This window comes from Falco cherrug, chromosome 15, assembly GCF_023634085.1.
Source record: "Falco cherrug isolate bFalChe1 chromosome 15, bFalChe1.pri, whole genome shotgun sequence".
Classification (NCBI taxonomy): domain Eukaryota; kingdom Metazoa; phylum Chordata; class Aves; order Falconiformes; family Falconidae; genus Falco; species Falco cherrug.
Window position 1 is genome coordinate 739,944 of NC_073711.1, and position 19,008 is coordinate 758,951.

A 19,008-nucleotide genomic window follows, 5' to 3' on the forward strand; every position below is an offset into this window, starting at 1 on the left:
ACTCCAGCCCCCAGGTTGGGGGGTGCGACCCCCCTGAAGGAAGGCCTCCGGGGCGGGGCGGGGGCGCGGGGAGCGGCTCGGGGAGCCACGCATTGGGTGCGCCGGGCTGCCGGGGGCAGGATCGGCGGGGGGGGCGGGTGCCCGGGGGGGGCGGCGGCGGGGCGGGGTGCGGCGGCGGGCGGCCTGTGCGCTCGGGGCCGCCGTTACCAATCAGCGCGGCGGAGCCGGGGCGGGCGGCGGAGCCGGGGCGGGCGGCGGAGCCGGGGCGGGCGGCCGTGCGCTGCGCTCGGCAGCCGGGCGCGTGCTGCCGCCGCTCGCCCTCCGCGGCCCCGGGAGCGGGCCCCGGTTGCGCCGCCGTGGCAACGCGCGGGGGGATCCCGGGATGTCCTCGTCGCCCGCGGAGGAGTGCCGGTCGCCCGTGGGGCTGGACTGCTGCAGCTGCTGCCTGGACTTGGCCAACCGGAGCGGGCTGGAGGAGGGGGCCGGGGGCGAGAACAACAACCTGGGCAGCCCCACCGTCAGCAGCTTCCGGCAGCTGCAGGAGCAACTGGTCCGCAAGAACCTCAACACCGACAAGCTGAGCTCCATCATGCGCCAGGACTCGCTGGAGCCCGTCGTGCGGGACCCCTGCTACCTCTTCAACCAGGGCATCTGCAACAGGAACATCGACCAGACCCTGCTCTCCATCCTCCTGCTCTTCCACAGGTGGGTGTCGACGACGGATGCCGAGGGGCTGCTGCCTGCGTGCCTGGAGCCGGACCCGTGTGCTCAGGAGCTGGCAGTGCGGGTGCGAGCCATGGGGCCTGCAGCCCCCCTGGGCTGGCAGGGGCAGGGGGACCCGTATGACCCTGGGGCTGGGTAGGGTGGCATCGCTGGGTGTTTTTCTCTAGGTGGGGAGAAGCCTGGGCAGCCATGCATGGTAGGGAGCCCAGTTCTCCCACCGTGCGTGGTGCCAGCCCAGTCCCTGGGCGCAGGTCTGGGTGGCTCTGCCCTGTGATGGCCAGTGGTGCCCCTCTGTTGGTGTCCTGTGTCTGTCTGCGCAGTGACAACAGCCTCCAGCTTTGTGTCTCGGCCTCTGGACTCTGTTCATCTCTCTGGCTACATCTTATCCACGCAGACGTTGCCTGCATGGGCATGAACACCGTCCAGGGTCGAACAGGCACTTAGTCCTGCATAGAGAGGGGCAGCTTGTTACTTGGGAAACAGCAGTGCTGCCTCAGAAGCCACATTTAGAGTTAGTGAGAAACTGACTAGGAAGCTGGAGAGTCCTACTGCCAGATCCAGCTCTTTCAGCAGCTTCCCTGTCTCTCCCTGGAGTAAATGGAGTGGAGACAAATTTGGCCTGGGTGGTATTTCCCATCCCTGGAAAGCGACTTGGTCCCTGACTGAGCTGCGCCCTCTCGGCTCAGAGCAGGCTGCTCTGGCAGGGGGCTGCCTGCGCCAGGGGCACTGGCTCGGGGCCGGCCCCCCCTCAGCTTGCCAGAGGGCTGGGCTTTACCCTGCCAAGGCTGGGGAAGGCAGGAGTGCAGGGTCCCAACCTGCTCCCCAGCTCCAGCATGGTGGGCAGAGACTGAAGGGGGGGGGTCCCAAGGGCTGGCACTCCGCAGGGTCCCTGGCCCTGATGAGGGAGACCCCAGGGATGGGGAGGGAACAGAGCTAGCTGTCTCAGGTCCTGCACTGGCACCTCTGGCTCTGCGATGGGGCTAGACCTGGTGCCCAGCCATCCGGGAGGGCTAGTGAGACAGCAAGGAGAAGGCTGTGCTGTGGGCTGGTAGGCCCAGCCAGGGCTCTCATACCGGGGGGTAGCACCTGGAGTGCCTGTGGCTTCAGCAGGATGGATGCATCTCCCCTCCCAGGGCTGAGGGCACATGTACGTGGCAGGCATCTGCGTGACTAGCAGGGCAGGCAGCAGCTCCAGGAATTGTTCGTCTGCTGTGGGTGAGGTAGCATGCAAGTGGGGTGCGCAGCAGCACCCGCATGTTTGCAGACACCTTGCCATGCCCTCCCCTCCCTGCATGTACATGCACCTGTAGGCGTGTTCCTGGGCTGTGCACAGGCAAGCAAGCCACCCTTCGCTCCCCTCGCCCAGCGCGGGAAGGCGGGCAGGCTCACGCGTAGCTGCCCCACGCGTGCGAGCCACCCAGGTGGTACGTGTATGCCTCCTTGCCCCAGCCAGCGTCTCATGCTGAGCAGGCTGCTCCCCCTGAGCCATCCTCGGTGGAGACATTCTTCTTGCGCTTACATAACGCCGAGCTGCCGCTCAGGTGGGGAAGGAGGGGCCAGGATGCTCGCCAAGGCACCCGGCACTCGGCCCGGGCTCCCGGCTGCGCAAACAGCAAACCCACCCAGCCAGGAGGTAAACGGGAGCCAGAGATTTCCCTTCACTCCGGGAGGCTGCAGCCACTTGGCATCATGGGTGGAGAGGGGGAGCAAGACACTGTCCCCAGCGTGGGCTGTCAGGTCCACGTGTTGGAGCCAAGCACCCGGGCTGCTCCTCTGGGGAAGATATTGACGGTGGCCACGGGTGAGAGGCAAGTGATTTGAGCATGGCTGGCTACTTTCGAACACATCCCTGCGGAAGCAGGACCCATGGTGCTCCTGGCAAGTGAGTGTCTGCTCTGCTGAGGTAGTGAGCAAGCAGAAGTGCCAAGGGACCAGGGTTTGTCCACATCTGTGCTTCTTGGTTCCCCTTGCTGTGGTGCCCAAGCCTGTCCTCCATGCCCTGGTGTATGTTGTGTCCTGAGCCTCGGCATCATCCAGGATCAGGCCACATGTGATCAGGGAAGAGGGAAATGTAATGCTGGAAGGGCAGGGGGGCATGATGCTGGGAGCAGGGCAGACCCCTGTAGCCTGCTCCCCCTCCGACCTCTTCCACAGCTAAAGTTCAAAGCCTGAAATAAATCCTGGCCAGCATTTCCTCAATGGGGCCGTGCCGCCCATCCATGCCTGTCCTTGGGACACCTGCACCCTGCCTGCTTGGAGCTGGGTGCGTGCCCTGGCAGAAGGATAGTACTTGAGCCTCCACAGGAGGCTGAGATGACAAGTTTCTGTGCAGTTGGCATTGGCATCACTAGACTTCGGCTCAGCTGTGCTGGGCCCTCTTGGTCATAGCCTAGTAGCCAGGAACAAATGGTTTCATCCTGAGAGGCTGGAGGGGGCTGAGCAGGGCTCTCCTGCTCTCCAGGGCACACTGGGGAATCTCCTTACTGGAGGGAGCTGGATCTCGCAGAAGCAGGCAGGGATAGGCATGGTGCACAATGCAGCACATGCCACCGCCAGCCCTGCCAAGCTGTGCTGACCATGGTGTGCCACGGCTGAGCTCAGTGCTGATGGGCTTCCCCGGCCTGGAGCTCCTGCAAGCCTGGCCTGTGGGAACATCACCTCGAAGCCTGCTGGGTCACGGGGTAGGAGTCCCAGGGTGACAAGATGCCTGTCATGGAAGCCAAGGCGGGCACAGCAGACCGGCTGCCTGGCATCTTCTTCCAGGCAGTGGGAGGATTTGGGCATGCCAAGGTCAGCTACTCCCTGGAGTACAAGCTATTCTTGCCGCTAAAATGAAAGCTCACTGGCATCTCAGTGGTCTGCAGGGCTCAGCAACCCATGCTACAGGACACGGGTCAGGCTACATGCAGCTCTGTCCCATGAGAGCAAAGCAAACAAATGCCCGGTGCACTGGTCCTGAGCAGGAAGGGTGGCTCTCCCAGCCCCCTCCCTGGGCAGACCTGCCCCGCGGGGCCGGGGCGGGCAGAGCAGCCAGCGGGACAGCTCTCCAGTCTCACACCCACACCTCTCTCACGCTTACACGTGCTCCCACACACAGCCCCCTCTCCCCATCAATGCATCCTTGTTGCTCCAGCCCACTCGTCCGGCAGGAATGCACTCCCTGGCCCAGCCACCCTGAGATGCCCTTTACGCCCTGGCTCCATCTCCTCCTCCTGCATCAGTGCTGCAAAGTGACACCCGACAGACAGGAACAAATGGTGCCATGCCACAAATGCCACCCTGGCATCGCTGCCTGGGCAGCTCTTGCTTGCTGGCCTGACCTTATGGTGGGAAAGGTGGTGCTGCCCAGCTTCTCCTACCTGCATTTATTCTTCCTCCAGCCTTTCCATGCAGCACAGCAATTCCCTGCCGTTCCCTTGGCTTGCCCAGGGGAAGGTGGCCCCTAGCCTCTTTCAAGGCACAGACCAAAGGGTGTGTCATTGCCCACCCTGTTCAGTGGAGCAGCAGGTCCCACAGCACCTGCAGAAGTGTCCCCTTGCTGCCCAGAGCAGAGCAGGGCACAGGCTGGCCAGGCTGCCAGATGTTATCCAGGAGAGGCTGGGCAGGAGAGCTGGCATGGGCTGGACGATGTGGGTGAGCAGGTTGGCACATATCTCCTCTTCTCCACCCGGAGCCAGGCGGGGCCCTGCTCAAATCACACACCAGTACACACCTGGGAGGATGCTGTTCTCTCCCCACAGCGCTGACCCCCTCCCATGCCGCTGGCTCCCCTCACCCCCCTTTGCCCCGGGAAAGGTGCCACACAGTCACAGGGCTGCTCTCCCCAGCCCACTGTCGGTCAGGCTTGTGCCTGGGTCTCAGATGAATAATCTCAGGGTAACGCTGGCATTGCAGAGGGATGTCAGAGACCTTCCTGCCCACCACACCAGTGTCTGCAGAGAGATAGGTTGCCCAGCCAGCATGGTGGTAGCTGGCTTCCCCATACCTAGTGTTTCCGTGTGTGCTTGGCCTCTTGGCACCACCAAGGTCTCCCTAGAGGGCAGCTCATGATGCCCTCCATGTGAGGGCATAGAGAGAAGGCCTTTCTGAACAGGAACCCACACCCTCCCCAAGCAGGACGGTTTCCTGCAGGAGCATCAGCCTTGTAGGTAACTGGTCCCGAGCATCCCTACCTTGTGCATCCCTCACAGCGTCGCTGGAGCGAGGAAAGAGCATGGGGAGCCTGTCAGAGACCACCCAGCCAGGAGGAACCCTCCAGAGACAGGCTGGAAATGCTGAATGTGGGTTGTCTGAGACCCCCAGCAGTGATCTAACCCTGACCTGCAGAGCCCAGGGCTTGATCCAGCATGGCTGAAGCATCTCCAGCAGCCCCAGAGCCAGACTCAGGCTCCAGATGGAGCTGCTTGGTCCTCCTGCACCATGCTGGACTTCAGCCACACATGAGCATGTGCATCCACACATCCTCCCATGCCAGTATAGGAGCACAGCTGCTAAAGCAAGGGCCACAAACCTGCTCAGGTTCCCTGGTGCCAGCAGCAAGGGTGCCCTTATCAGGCCTGTTATCGGGGTGTTCCTCTGGCACCCACAATCCCCTGCTTTGTATGCTATCACCTCTTGGGTATCTTGGCTCATTCCCTAGGAGGAGAAAGTTCAGGCTGGAGCAAAACAACAGCAAGCACAGGTGTGGGCACACCTGCCTCCAGTGCCCAGGGCTGTGGCCCCCAGGTCCCACATGCCGTGCCACCCAGGGACAAAGGGGGGTGGCCCAAGAAGTCTCCAGACCAGGCTGGCAGCAGGGTGCCTGGATGCAGGGTGCAATGGAGGGACACTACGGCTTTGCACCACGCTATGGCACAGCCTGTCATAACAGGGAATAAGGGAATGCTGAGCTGGGCCGTGAGCTGGGGCTGGCCCGCAGAGGAAGCCCTTTACAACCCAGACAGCATCTCAGCTCCCACCGGGCACATGGCGCAGATGTGGGTGCCATGGGCAATGCCTCTGTGGGCACACTGTGTCCCTGGTGTACTCCTCTGTGCTGGCACCCATCTCCCTGGCCACCTCACAGCACAGAGAGGACTGAATACAGTGACCTGTGTGGGACAGAGGGGTTCAGGGCACGTGTCAGCAGAGCCTGGCGGCTGCGTGTGTGCACAGGGAAGATGATCATGGCATGTGTGCGTCCACTGTAAAGTGGCTTCCAAGGGCAGAAGAGGGTCCAGGAGGATCCTGCCCTTGTTAAGTGACTGAGACTCAGTTTGCAGAGGGCAGAGGATACCCAGAGGGTTGTGATGGGGAGTGAAGGCTAGAGAGGCATTAAAGGCTGCCGTGCTTTGCCTATGAGCTCTGAGTTATATTTATCCAGGTGCCACACATTGCTGGCTTTGGGACAGGAGTTTGTCATCCTCTGTCTGTGTGTTTAGAGTTATATATATGCGTGTGTGTGTGTATTTGAGAGGCTTTTGCTGCAGAATGATTCCAGCAGCAGAGCAGAAGCCCTGGGCCCCTTCCCATGCTGCAGTCCCCCTGTCCCTGGGAGTGATCCAGTCCTTGCCACCCCTGCCTGTGACTCCCCTGGGCTGGCAGCCCTGCCCAGGCAGGCAGCAGGGTGGCCGATGCCATGGGGCAGCACAAGATACCCCCATGGGATCACCATGCTGGTGATCCGCCCGTGGTGCAGAGCAGGACTGCTCCAGGCAGTTTGGAGGCAGGGGACTGTCTCATGTTTTCCCCAAGAGTTGGCACAAGCCAGGTGACGGCTGGCAGCCGAGGCCGGGCACACAGACAGCCATGGCAGTGTCACAGGTACGCGTCCTGCTGGCAGCTTATTGTCTTTCATGTTGTTATTGTTCTGAAATGTCAGGAAGGGAAGGGTTTTAACGAAGCGTCCCTGGTTCGAAATGCCCAAGATTCTTTGCAAAGGCCAGACGGGGTATTAATAACCAGCTCTGCTGAAACTGTGCAGCCCCAGCATGTGTCCTTGCCTGACCTCCCATGGGGCAGCTGGCTCATACACCAGTGGAGCTCGGCGCTTCTCCTATTCCTGACCCACACTGGCTTATGCCTGTCCAGGCTTTGCTCCCCTTGGCCAGCCAGCCCCAGGGAAGGGGTGTTGAAGGTCTGCTGTGGCTCCCCCCAGGCATCTCCATCAGGCCAGGCAGGAGAGTGCAAAGCTCGGGCACCTTTGAAAGGGGAAAGTGAAGGATTCAGGGGTTTCCTTGAAGATGGGTTAGTGTGGGCCCTGGAAGAGCAGCTTTTGGGGTTGCACGGGATGCTGAGGTGCTGCTGTCTTGCAGCTTTCCAGCCTCTGTCCTCTCATTATACAATGAACTGTCTTCCAATTACCAAGCCAGGCACTCCTGTATGCTGCCAGGGCAGCAGCTTCCAGCACCAAGTGTGGCTCCGGAGCACCAGCTCCTGCTTGCAGAGCAGCCTGGGATTTCTTTCAGAAGTTGCTGGAGGCCCTGCCTTGGGGTTCCTCTCTCAGGCTGGAGATCTCTGGAAAAGCCGGCTGTGCACCAGCAAGGGGTGAGGGGAGAGCAGCGCCCGAGCTTCCAGCCCCCTGCCCACCACACACTTGGAGGTTCAAGGGCACCACATGGCCGTGGTGCGGCAAGGGGGTCCCTTCAGCGTCATAGCCACCTCCGCTCTGTCTCCAGTTCCGTGAAACCAAACCAGAGAAGGGTAGCCAGGATCTGGGGATGATCTAGCTGGGACTGTCCAAGATGATACAGTGGGCTACGAAACAAGGACAGACCTGAAGCTCACAGCCTGAGCTGGCAGGAGACCTGCAGGGCAGGGCATGGCTAAGCAAAGGAGGTGATAACATGGAATTCAGTTGCTGGACTCCACCCCATGGTGCCCGTGGGTGTGAAGTGCTTGCTCTGCGGACAGATTTGTGGATGAGAACTCTGCTGAGGGTTCAGTCCACCCATCCTCCTTGAGGCTGGGCATCCTTGACCCACGAAAGGTAGGGAGTATGGCTGGGGGATGGCTGTGTTCTCCCCACTGCCGCCACCAGGCACAATGCTGGTGGGAACACCATGGGGTTTTTTGCTGGATTGTGCCATACCTGTCATGCTCCCTCTAAGTGCGCCATGGTTGTGGGACCCCGCATGGGCCGGGTGCAGGCAAGGGAGCAGCAGGGTGGCCAGGGTTGCTGCACGGCCCCTGGCAGGGCGTCCTCTGAGTTGGCCCGAGTTGTGCAGGCAGCAGCACAGGGCTGGTGTCAACAAACACAGGCAAGGCAGGAGGTTGGGCTGCATGGCCCAGGGGTGGTAATAAGCAGATCAGCCCTTTTTCCTCTTCCCCTCCTACCCCAGCACGCCTGGGGAAGCTGTGGCTTTGGAACCTTCCTATGTACAGCATCATGGGTGGGGCTTTGCCAGAGCCCGGTCATCTCTGACCTCCGCTCCTTGACTGCTGCTGGGAGGCAGCTGCTACTGGGGTGCACTGGGCAAGGGGCACTGGAGGAAGAAGAGGGGCTGGTGACAAAGTTAGAGAAAGAAAAATTGCAGCCCTCAGCAGGCCAGCTCCGGGGTGTGCACTCACACGCCAGAAAAAACAGAACTGGGAGTACAGCCAAGTACCTTTATCAGAGGAAGCAGGCAGCCCAACAGCTGGACATGGGAGCCTGCCAGAGCACCCTCCGCCCTCCCCACACTGCCTCCAGCCCAACAGGTTGGAGAAGTCCCTGCACCGCAATCCCTGCCTGTGCCCCGCTGCCTGGTGGGGGGTTAGCTGTGTCCCCTGCCCACCACCCGCGGGAGCTCATTCTGCTTCCATTGCTGGTGAAGGGAGGGGAGGACAGGTTCCACATCAGCCTTCCCCAATGGCAAACGCTCCCTGGGCTTTCCCAACATAGCAAAGTGGCTCTCCCGATTGCTCTGGTGTCCCATAGCCCTGGGACAGGGACTAAGTCCAGCAAGGCCAGCAGCACTGGCTCTGCAGGCAAGGACTTGCACTTACAGATGTACCCAGGAGGGGTTTCTCTTTGGAGCAGCTGATGCCCTGGGTTGAGGGATTTATGAGCCCTCTGAGGCCCCGGTGGGTGTGAACCAGGTCCCCGTGTCACAGGGCTCCTGGTTGCATGGCGCTGCCACAGGTCCCACACAACCCCTGGAAGGCAACGACTGAGCTGGGAGTCATGCCAAGCCTGTAGCAAACAGCTCAGCCAGGACATCTTCAGGATGAGAAAACCAAGAGCTGGCCAACCAGTGTGCCCTGGCAGCAGGCAGCTCTGGCCCAGCAGCCCTCAGGACTGGCCCAGCAGCCCCACGCCAGTGGTGCAGGGCCGGCCAGACACAGTTTGGGGTGCTGGGAGTGGGATGGCTGAGTAGGACAGCAGATGACACAGCTGCCTCCTTGCCCATGGGCAGCCTCATGCCATTACCTCTCCTTCCCCGGCACCAGGATAGGGCTGTGGAGCAAGACTGGGGGCTCCACAGACCGGTTCCATACCCAGCCTTTCCCACTGTGGGCTTCCACAAGCCCCACCCATCACCCACGTCTCCAGCCACCCTTCCTTCAGCTCCTGTGGGACGCAGCTGGCCCTGGCGCTGGCATCCCCAGTCCCCTTGGCCAGCACAGCCACGGCTGCAGGATTTCAGGCTGTGAAAGGCCGCATTTTCTTAGCTGCGTGTTTGCAAGTGGTGGCTTTTCCTCTCCCTCTCTGCTCTGACCCTTTGAGCTGGAGATCTGACTCTGCGGAGCAGCCTGGGCAGCTTTGGCTCTGCGCCTTTCCCGTATTGCTCTCCAGTGTCTCTGAGGCCAGGCAATAAACATTTCCCACGCCTCGGACCCTCTGAAGGGCCTTCCTCCCATTGAACTGAGTCCTTGGGAGACAGCAAGCCAGGAACACTGCCACAGAGCAGTGCGAATGGCTTGGAGCTGGAGGAGAGCAGAGGCTGAGGAGCCAGGACTGCTCCTGCAGCCCTGGCCGGTCCCTCAGCTCCCACCAGCAGCTGAGGGGGCAAGGGCATCCTTCAGCATGTGGCACCGTAGTGCCTGGCAGGGGTTCAACGCATGAGGCTCAGCGCAATAGCATATGTCATCCCTAGGGCCATGGGGACAGGGCTACATCCTCTGACCCACAACATGGTGCAGGTGTGGGGTGCCAGGGCATCCCATTGTCCTGCTCCTTGTCATCCCTGGGTCCAGCCAGGTCTTAGCCCTTTGGGGGCTGCAGCCCAGCTGTGTCCGTGCTGCCGAATCCTGTTGCGGAGGAAGGGGTCGTCACCAAATGTCACCTGGCAATTGGGAATTGGGACTGATGTCTCCCAGGCTTGGCACAGGCTGTGTGTAGGCTGGCTGAGGGGTCGCAAGCAACTTTGGGGTATCGTGCAGGGCCATTGCTGCAGGTTACACCAGCGAGTAGCTGGTGTCACCACCTCTCCTTGCTGCTCCATGACAGCCACAGGGTGGTTTTTTTTCCCCCAGAGAGAGCAACAATTAGTGTCACAATTACACTGTATCGTGGCTGCTGTTATTGTTCCTAAAATAACCACAGGGACGAGCTGGGACCCTGCCTGATGAACATCCCATAGCTGCACACATGAGGCAAGAGCTGCCATGCTGCAACCCCAGGGATGTAGCTGACACCACTGGCCCCTCTTGGCTGGCCTGCTCCAAGGTGCCCATCACCATGGCCTCTGGTGCCGTAGGGTAGCAGCGAGTCCATGGCCCCTGCTCCTTAGGAAGAGCAAGGGGGGATGTTGCCCACCCTGCTGTGCTGCTGGCAGGCCCCGACGGAGCAGGAACGGAGCAGTGGGAGAGGAAGCGGCTACCAGAAGCCTTGCTGGAGCAGGGCCAGCAGCCTGGCAAGGCCATCTGCTGGGGCCACAGGGGGCTGGGAAAGGGCTCCCCCACTGCTCCGGGCACAGCTGGGGCCCCATGCAGGACTCTGCTGCTGTGGGAGGTGTTTGGACAGCCCACAGGGCCTCCCATACAAATCCCTGGGGAGAGCTGAGCACAAACCAGGGGTACGGCAGAGGGCTGTGCACTGCTGCTCCCACCTCTGAGATCCCAGGTGGGCTGCAGTGGGGCTGCCCTGTGGGCTGGGGGGTGCCTCCTGAGCTGAGCTGCCCCCATGCCGCACTGCCAACACTGTGTGCATGCCCAGGTGTGTGTCTGCATCAGCTGTGAGTCACAGCAACGTACATGTGTTGGGACATATTTGCAGTGCACGTGCAGGATTCATCAGTATGCATGCAGAAGGGGCATGTTTGTAGGGTGTGCATGCACAAGTGCACATGCGTGCGTGTGCACCTCTATACAGGGTGCATGCCCATGTGGGCTAGAAAATGCACATGGGCATGTCCATGTGGGTGTGCCTGTGTGTGCAGGGCATGCATGTGCATGCAGGACTTGCACATGTCTGCGTGAATGTATGGTTTGCAAGGTGTGCCTACATTTGCGTGCACCCAGCAACACAGCCAGGGGTGTCTGCAGCAGAAGCCACATTCCTCGAGTAGGTCTGCGGGTGGGGGGCTGCAAGGGGGTGGGCTGCATCCCTGGCTGAGGCTGTGCCAGGGGCAGGAGGCAGCCCCCATGTCCAGCATGACCTGCCCCCAGCCAAGCATGCTGCCTTGGGATTCCTCATTAATTAAGTGCCAGGAAGGAAAAAGAAAGCAGAGCCTTCTGTGCTTCCACCCCTAAAAAGCATCGCTCCCCTGGGGGTCTCATGGAGGAGGGCAGCATCCTTCCCAGCCTCAAAGCCAGGGAGCCCACACCCCAAGCAGTGATGGTGGTGCTCAGGGCTGTGCAGGGCTGGGAAAGACCCCAGGAGGGATGGCAGCAAAGTCAGTGACTTACTTTTGTTTATTTTTGCAATAGTCCCAGCTCCATGGGAAAAATATTGGAGGTGGCAGAGCTGAAGCAATTTCCTCCCAAAGCACTGTGTCGCTGCACTTCCCCGATTCGCTCCAGCAGCTGTGGAAATCACCAGCTTTTCCCCAGCCCTGGGTGCTGAAGCACTGTGTCGGGAAGCGACTGGGCAGCACCCAGGACCCCAGATCTGGGAGGCAAAGACTGTGAGCCAAGCTCTGATCTGTCCATCCTGGAGCCCTTGGTCCCTGGCACTAATAATTTTGGGCTTTCCTTTGGGAAGGGGGCTGGGCCAGGTCTGGGGGAGCCATAGCATGGGAGATGTGAAGGTGGGGAAACTGAGGCACAGCTTCCAGGGCTAGGAGCAGGCTGGGATCTGTCCACCCTGTCTCCCTGCTGCTGCCCACCTCATTGCAGGAGACAGAAGGTGGCACAACCACTGACACACCCAATCGTGGGAGAGAAAATGCCTCTCCCCTTCCCTCCTGCCCTCTCCACAGTGAGATGGGCACCTTCCCTCAGCTGCAATGGGAAGCTGAGTCATGAGACCCTCGGTGTGGGTGGCCTGGGCTTGTCCTGGACAAGGGGACGGAGCTGTGCCCTGTTGTCCTGGGGGCTGCCACCCCTGCCCACTGCCAGCCACCCTGGGGAGAAGCACACACAGAGCGCCTTTCATCTGCCCGTGGAGGGGGGCAGTCACCCGCTCCCTGCTCAGCACCCACGCGGCTCGGGATGGCACACTGTCCCGCCGGCCCCTGAAAGGGCCAATTGAGCGCGGCTGAGGTCATCCACCCAGTGTGTTTACCCCATGCCCGCAGCCCCGGGACGTGCCGGCACCCAGGCTGTCCCTGCCACCCGGCAGGCCAGGGGGACGCTACTGCGGGCAGAGTCGGCATTGCTGCTGGCGTGCTGGCTGCCACCGGCGAGCAGAGGGGCTGGAGCGGGGCTGCAGGCACCAGCATGGCCTTCCAGCCACCGTATTCCCCAAGCCTCTTCAGGAGGAGGGACTGGTGAGTGGGGCCTGGCCGCGGGCAGGGTGGAGGGACACGTGCCAGCCCTGGGGCTGGGGGGGACAGACCCCTGCCCACTCTCTGCAACACCAGTCCCCCTGCTCAGCAGCTTGACGTGGGCTGGGCTGGTGTTGGCAAGGGGGGATGTGCATCATTCCCCCAGCAGAGAGAGGGACAAACGGGTCCCACACGTGCCCCCCGGGGAGGAAGCACCCATCCCTTGCACAACCCCCACACCGGGGAGGAGAAGATGCTTTTCGCACCCCCCATCAAACCTGTGTGTCTCAGGGCACCTGCACGTGCCTGGCCACAGTTTATGGGCCACACAGCATCTCAGGCTGCTCAGGACACCATGGCCCTCATCCCATCCTGGGAGGTGGGGCTCCGATTTGCTGGGGAGCAAGCTGGCAGGGCACTGCTTTGAGCAGCAGCCATGCTGCACTGTGCCTCAGTTTCCCTTTGTGACAGGGAGATACCGGTCCACCCACCCTCACCCCTTCCCTAAGACAGGGGCACAGCAGCGTGCCCACCGGCTGTGGCTCCTTGGCCTCTCTCCGTGCTGGCACCCACCAGCCTGGTGCTGGGCACCTTCAGCCCCCTGGGTCAGAGGATCTGGGGTCCTCTGTGGCATCTCTGGGGTGCAGGTGCTCCTGCCAGCACTAACACATTCTCGGGTGCTGCACCGTGCTGCGGGCTGTCCCTCAGGGTCTCGTTTAGCATCAGACCCTGGTTTGGGGAGGACAAGCCCCATGGAGGCGGCGGCAGTGGGGCGGGGGAGTGCGCGCCTGGGGCTGAGCAAAGTCCTGCCGGTCCCGGTCCGGAGGGCAGAGATAAGCCCTGGAGCTGGCGGACGGCCGAGCGCAGGGGAGCGTCACACCTGGGGGGCGATGCCAGCCCCAGCCTCACCATGTTGCTAGGGGTGTTTGGGGGGACGGGAAGTTGCCTCCCCCCCATGTGCGGGCCGCTCCGGGGGCGCGGTGGCCGACCTGGTGTGACCCCAGTGCTTGCCCGGGCGTGTGCACCCGCGGGGACGCGGCTCGGCGCACACAGTGTCGGAGCCCGCTGCGCGCCCCCGCAGCGTGGCCCCCCGCCCGCAGCTCGGGGGGCAGCGGTGGGGCCGGGGCCGGGGCCGGTGGGGGGCCGGGGCCGCTGCAGTTCCGGCCGGGGCCGCGGGGCGGCGCCCGCCCCCGGCCGGCGGCGGTTACGCAAGGGCGGGGCGGGCCGCCCGCTGGTCTTGGGCTTGTTTTGCACCCTGGGTTTGTTTTGTACGCCAGTTTTGTTTTGCTCTCCCGTTTTCGCTTTGCAGTCCGGTTTTGTTTTGCACTCCGGGTCGTGTTTTGCCTGCCTGTGTTGTTTTTCCACGCCCGTTCCGGGGTTGCACTCCTGGTTTTGCTTTGCACGCCCGTGGCTGCCCGTTTCCCTTCTGCCCCGTCTCTGCAGCCGGGGCGGGCTCTGGTGGTCGTGGGCTTGCAGGCGTGCGTACCCCAAAGGCACAGCGCGTTTTCCCCTTTTCCCAGTCCCTCAAGCGGGGCCCCCGCACAGCTGAACTCCCATCCCAGTTATACGTGGGGAGCACAGGAAGGGGGTGCTGAGGCATGGGGGCCGCGCAGGAATGTGGGGTTGAGGGGTGGGGTGGCAGGACTCTCGTTGCAGAAGATGGGTGGGTGTACAGATGAGAGGTGCAGAGAGGACAGAGTGCTGGAGAGCCTGGGTCCTGCACTGGGAGGGGGCCACGCTGTGCTGGGGTGCAACTGGGAGGCGCAGAAGTGCGGCCGTGGAGCGCCGGGGCGCAGTGCCAGGGTGCCGGGGGGCTGTGCCAGGGTGCCGGGGGGCTGTGCCAGGCTGCGTTACCAGCTGGTAGCGGTGCCGTGCTGGGGAGCAGGCGCAGCACCGGGCCGACACCGGGCGCGGCGCTGTGGGGCGGCGGGCGGGCTCGGGACCGCTGGCACCGCCCGGCGGGGCGGACGCCGCCGATATAAGCGGGGGCGGGGGGGGGCAGCGCTGCATTGCGTTCGGTTTTGCTTCGCCCGCGCATCCAGCTCACCGCGGCTATAGCCATGAGCACCGGCATGTACCAGTCCCCCATGGAGGTGGCTGTCTACCAGCTCCACAACTTCTCCATCTCCTTTTTCTCCTCGCTGCTTGGGGGGGACGTGGTCTCCGTGAAGCTCGATAACAGGTAGGGGCAGCCCCGGTACCGGCCGCGGTGCGGTCCGCCCGGCCCCGCCGCTCTCCGCTGTGGCCCGGGGCTGGCCGGCGCGTCGCCTGCTGCTGTGCCCGTGCTGAGGGGGTTCCGGCTGCCTTGTTGCTCGGGGGGGCCCGGTGCGCCCACCCCGGCAAAGGGGGAGGCCCCGGTGCACGGGAGCCGCGGTGGGCGCGGACCCCCGGGAAGGGCTGTGCTCCGGGAGCCTCTGCTCACGCGCTGCCTCTCCGCTCTCTTCCAGCGCCTCCGGAGCCAGCGTGGTGGCCATCGACAACAAGATCGAGCAGGCAATGGTGAGCCGCAGGGCTGCTCTCCCCGCGCACCTTGCTTCGTGACCCCCCCGGTGCTCTTATTTGGTGGGCGGGGGGGTCCCCGGGTGGGTGCTCTGCCCGAGGGGGGATCCCCGCTCCCCAGCCTGTTGCCGGCAGAGCAGCTGCTTTGTCTGCCCGCCGGTGGCTGAGCTGATTGGCTCTGGCAGCGCTGCAGTGCGCAGGGAGCCTGCTGGGGGGGGAACCTGGGAAGGACCCTCCGGGGTTGGGGGGTGGGGGTAACCAAGCCAGGTCCCATGGGTGACAGGGAACTGCAGTCTGCCAAACCCCCGAGGGGGCAGGGGAGCTGGAGAACGGCTTCGGCGGCAGCGAGACCTGGGAGGTGGACCTTAGGGATGCTGTGGGTGCTTGCCTGCGGGGTCTGCAATGGGTGAGCACTGAGCCCTGGCCAGGGTGCCAAGGGTGAGGTGGGGAGGGACAGCCTTTGGAAAAAGCCTTTATGCTACTTGGCAAGCAGCTAGGGGCAGAGCTTTGCAGAGCAGGGTGGGAGCAACCCCCCGGCTGTAATCATCAAGTGATCAGTCTCTTCAATGCCCTTTTGCAGGATCTTGTGAAAAACCACCTGATGTATGCAGTGCGGGAGGAGGTTGAGGTCCTGAAAGAGCAAATCAAAGAACTGTTGGAGAAAAACTCCCAGCTAGAACGTGAAAACAGCCTCCTGAAGACCCTCGCCAGCCCTGAGCAACTGGAGAAGTTCCAGTCCCGGCTCCCTGCGGAGGTCCTGTGCCCGGAGGAGCAGAGCCCTGGGGCAGCTGCCCCGGCCCAGCACTCAGGGGGCTCTGCGGTGTAAGGTGGCTCTGTCCTTGGGGTGGGCAGAGCCACAGAACTCTTTCTACTTAATCTCCTGCAAAATCGTTTCCGCCTTCATCTCACATGAAGGACTGCCTGACCCCGGCATGGAGCCGTGCCCCCCCCCGGGCAAGCCTGGCCAGCCAACAGAGCCAGTGGCCATCTCCTGCATGAGGGTGCTCTTCTGCAAGGGAGACGTGGGCAGCTGACCCCTCCCCATCCAACCACCCACCATGTGCTGGGAGTAAATCTGGCCTGCCTGTCCCAGGCGCTGCTGGAACCTGGGCATCTACGACACCCCAGCAGTGCCAGGCACCCTTTGGCACTTTGATGGGAATCCACGGTTGGAAGGAGAGCACACAGTCCTGTGCCTTTGCTGCACTGTGCAGGGGGGTTTGTCTCTTTCTGGCAAAGCCTGACGTTGGAGGAAGAACGTTTTTTCGTGAGCGATGCAGATTTGTCCCACTAGCCACCCAGGAGCATGCTGGAACCCAAACCTGACTGAGTAGCACCGGTGGTGGCAGTTGCAGTGTAGTGCATGGCTGTACGCACATCAGTGTGGAGATTACAAGGAAAAAAAAGCTTGTTTTATTAGCTTGGGCATCTTCTGTAGCTGTATTTATGTATAAACACGTGCATGAGTGGTGCCCTGCTCTGGGCCAGCCATGCCCATCTCTGTACAGCTGGGGGATTTGACATAAGACTGGAATGGCAAGCAGCTGTAACTGGGTGGCCAGTGCTGCCAGCGGCATGACGGAGGGGATGGATTCACCCCCCTCTAGCAGCCAGCATGACAGAGCCATGCAAGAGCGCTGGGAGGATCTGGACTGACCAGGGCACAACAGGGGCTGTGCTCCAGCCCACTGGGTTGCAGGGAGCTGGCCCATGCTCCTGGGTTCCTCACCTTCCCTGACCAGCTCTCTGGGAAGTGACAGGACGTCCCTTTTGACGTCAGAAGCGGTGACACAGTTGTGTAAATCTAGGTAGAAATGGCAATAAACTCTACTTTTTATACAAGTGTGCGCCCCGTGGCTGGGAAGGGAGAGGTGTTGTCGGGGGAGGGGCAGTGTGGGTTGCTGAGGAAGGGTCTGGGACTTGCTGGGATGAGACTGGTGAGGATGCTCTGCTGCAAACCTGCTGGGGTTAGGACAGTGCTGCTTCCACAGCTGAAAAAACCTGGCAGCTCACTTCCTTCAGCAGAGGTGGGGGTCAGTCGTCATCCGTCCCTGCCCCACCCCCAACTGCTCTGGCTGAGCCAGGATGGGAGTTTGGAAATGTGAGCAGGTGCCTTTTTCTTTTTCCCAGAGGGGCAGGTGTACAGTAAGGAAAGGTGCCCTGAGCCTCCGGGTCTTTGGCCTCTGTCATGCCTGTGACAGGGGAGAGATGTGTGCAGGGCAGGCTGAGGGGGGCGAGTAGGGAGGAAGCTTTTTCTCAGACTGTGGAACTGTATGCACCCCCAGTCTAGCTCTGCCCTTCCTCCAGTGTTTTTGGTTTGTTGCTTCTCACAGACATCACTGACTTTTCTATTTTACTACTTTTTGAACCATCTTGAAACAAGGTGTGAGGGTCAGAGGATGGGTCAGCCGGACTGAACAGTGCTGGATGGGGACTGAGCGTGCCCCGGCACTATCCTAGGGTACAGCCAGCCTTGGATTCAACCCCATGGGGTAGGTGGGAGAGGGGAAAAAAACCCCCAAAACCCTCCATCTCTGAGGATGCTGGGTGGCTATGGCATTTGGGTGAGGGTTGAAGGCTGGAGGATACCAGGAGGTGTGTGAGCAGAGCCCCAGGCTGGCAGGATAGTTTGAAGCTAGGTGCAGTGTCTTCCCCTGGGGTTTTATACCACGGTCATGGCTGTTCAGCCAGCTGGAGACAGCCCCAGCTCAGAGAAGGGGCTGGGAATGCCCCAGGCCCACGATAGCTGGTAGGTGGCCGTGCCCTGCGCTGCTGGCAGAGCTGCTTTGCACTGCTTTGGGTTTCTGCTCTAGTGCGGGTGACTTGGCCCCAGCCCGATGTGAGTCACCGCAAAACCAGGGAGCTGAGAACGGTTGACACCCTGGAAACGGTGGGTAAACAGCAAAACACAGGCCACAGGAGCTCGAAAACATGCAGGGTGCCTGTCCCCTGTCTGTCCCAGGGCTGGGACCCAACTGCAGCCTTGCACAGGCAGCTCTGCCAACACTCTAGTGCAAGAATTAGGCATGCACATGTGTGTGCCTTGGGTGTGTGAGTACTGTGTTTGATTGCTTTCCCTGCTCTGTGTGTGTGTGCAAACAAGGTACAGGCACCCCCTACAGTGTGTACGTGCATCCCTTGCACATGCAGGCCAAGGGCATCTACGCACACACACAGGGCATCCCCCGTGCTGCCACTCTCTGGGGCAATACAGTTTCATGGAATGGCTGTTTCCCAGGGTACTTGCTGCGCTTGTGCTGGCCATTTCACCGCAGTGGGTGTTTGGGGTGCCACTGGGCTCCCACCTGCTGGGAAATTGTCTGCCCAGCCTTCTGCAACCCTCTGGGGAGGGTTTGGGCTGCAGTGATGAGCTCTGTACCCCATCTGACCTTGCTACACCCCACACCATGGCTGCATTCCAGGGACGCAGTGATGGCATTTGGAGTCTGGAGCCCTGTTTGCCTTCGCCACCTCTCCCCATCCCCTGTCCCCTCCCTGCATCGCTGGGATGCCCCACAGCCCTCACATGCCTTTGTGCAGCAGTGACAGGCAATGGCACAAGGGCCTATTACAACCGCTTTGCAAAACCCACCCGCCCAAACCACTTACTCGAGATCAGCCTTCCTCCCACGGGTGGGCAGAGCCTTTCCCTGTCCCCGCAGTGTGGTGTGACACGGTGCCAGCCAATGGCACAGGGCAGCCCCACCAGAAACCCCTCCCTGCCGCTGGCCCATGTCACCGCAGAGCTGCTGCGCAAGGCTGAGCCCAGCCGTGGTGGTGTCCCTGGCATCTCCTGGAGCAGGACAGGAGATGAACCCCTGGGCCGAGCACCCAGCAAGCCTGGCTGGAACAGCCAAGGGAAAGGGGCTGCCACCCTCTCCCCCCGGGGTACAGGGTCTGTGCCCCAGCCCCTGATGCATCTGGGGGCTGGAGGAGGGCTTTGTCACCCCTAGGCACC

The 19,008-nt window shown here is 61.9% G+C and overlaps 1 protein-coding gene across 2 annotated transcripts; it reads left to right on the forward strand.

Moving 5' to 3' along the window:
* Positions 1 to 242: 242 nt before the first annotated feature.
* On the forward strand, positions 243 to 16,892 carry TSC22D3 (TSC22 domain family member 3). Of its 2 annotated transcripts, none has more exons than XM_055727469.1 (3): positions 243 to 705; positions 14,999 to 15,050; positions 15,631 to 16,892. In XM_055727469.1, the coding sequence occupies exons 1-3, from the start codon at positions 383 to 385 to the stop codon at positions 15,874 to 15,876; spliced, it is 621 nt and encodes a 206-aa protein (XP_055583444.1). In that variant the 5' UTR covers positions 243 to 382; the 3' UTR covers positions 15,877 to 16,892. The 2 variants fall into 2 exon arrangements, with proteins under 2 accessions (XP_055583444.1, XP_014132749.1); XM_014277274.3 differs by lacking the exon at positions 243 to 705 and adding an exon at positions 14,547 to 14,733.
* Positions 16,893 to 19,008: the final 2,116 nt, after the last annotated feature.

Bases quoted from the DNA above. Each gene is read 5' to 3' on its own strand.
- TSC22D3 (XM_055727469.1), top strand. From the start codon at position 383: ATGTCCTCGTCGCCCGCGGAGGAGTGCCGGTCGCCCGTGGGGCTGGAC. The intron at 706-14,998 runs GTGGGTGTCGAC...GCTCTCTTCCAG, and splicing joins ATCCTCCTGCTCTTCCACAG to CGCCTCCGGAGCCAGCGTGG. The intron at 15,051-15,630 runs GTGAGCCGCAGG...GCCCTTTTGCAG, and splicing joins ACAAGATCGAGCAGGCAATG to GATCTTGTGAAAAACCACCT.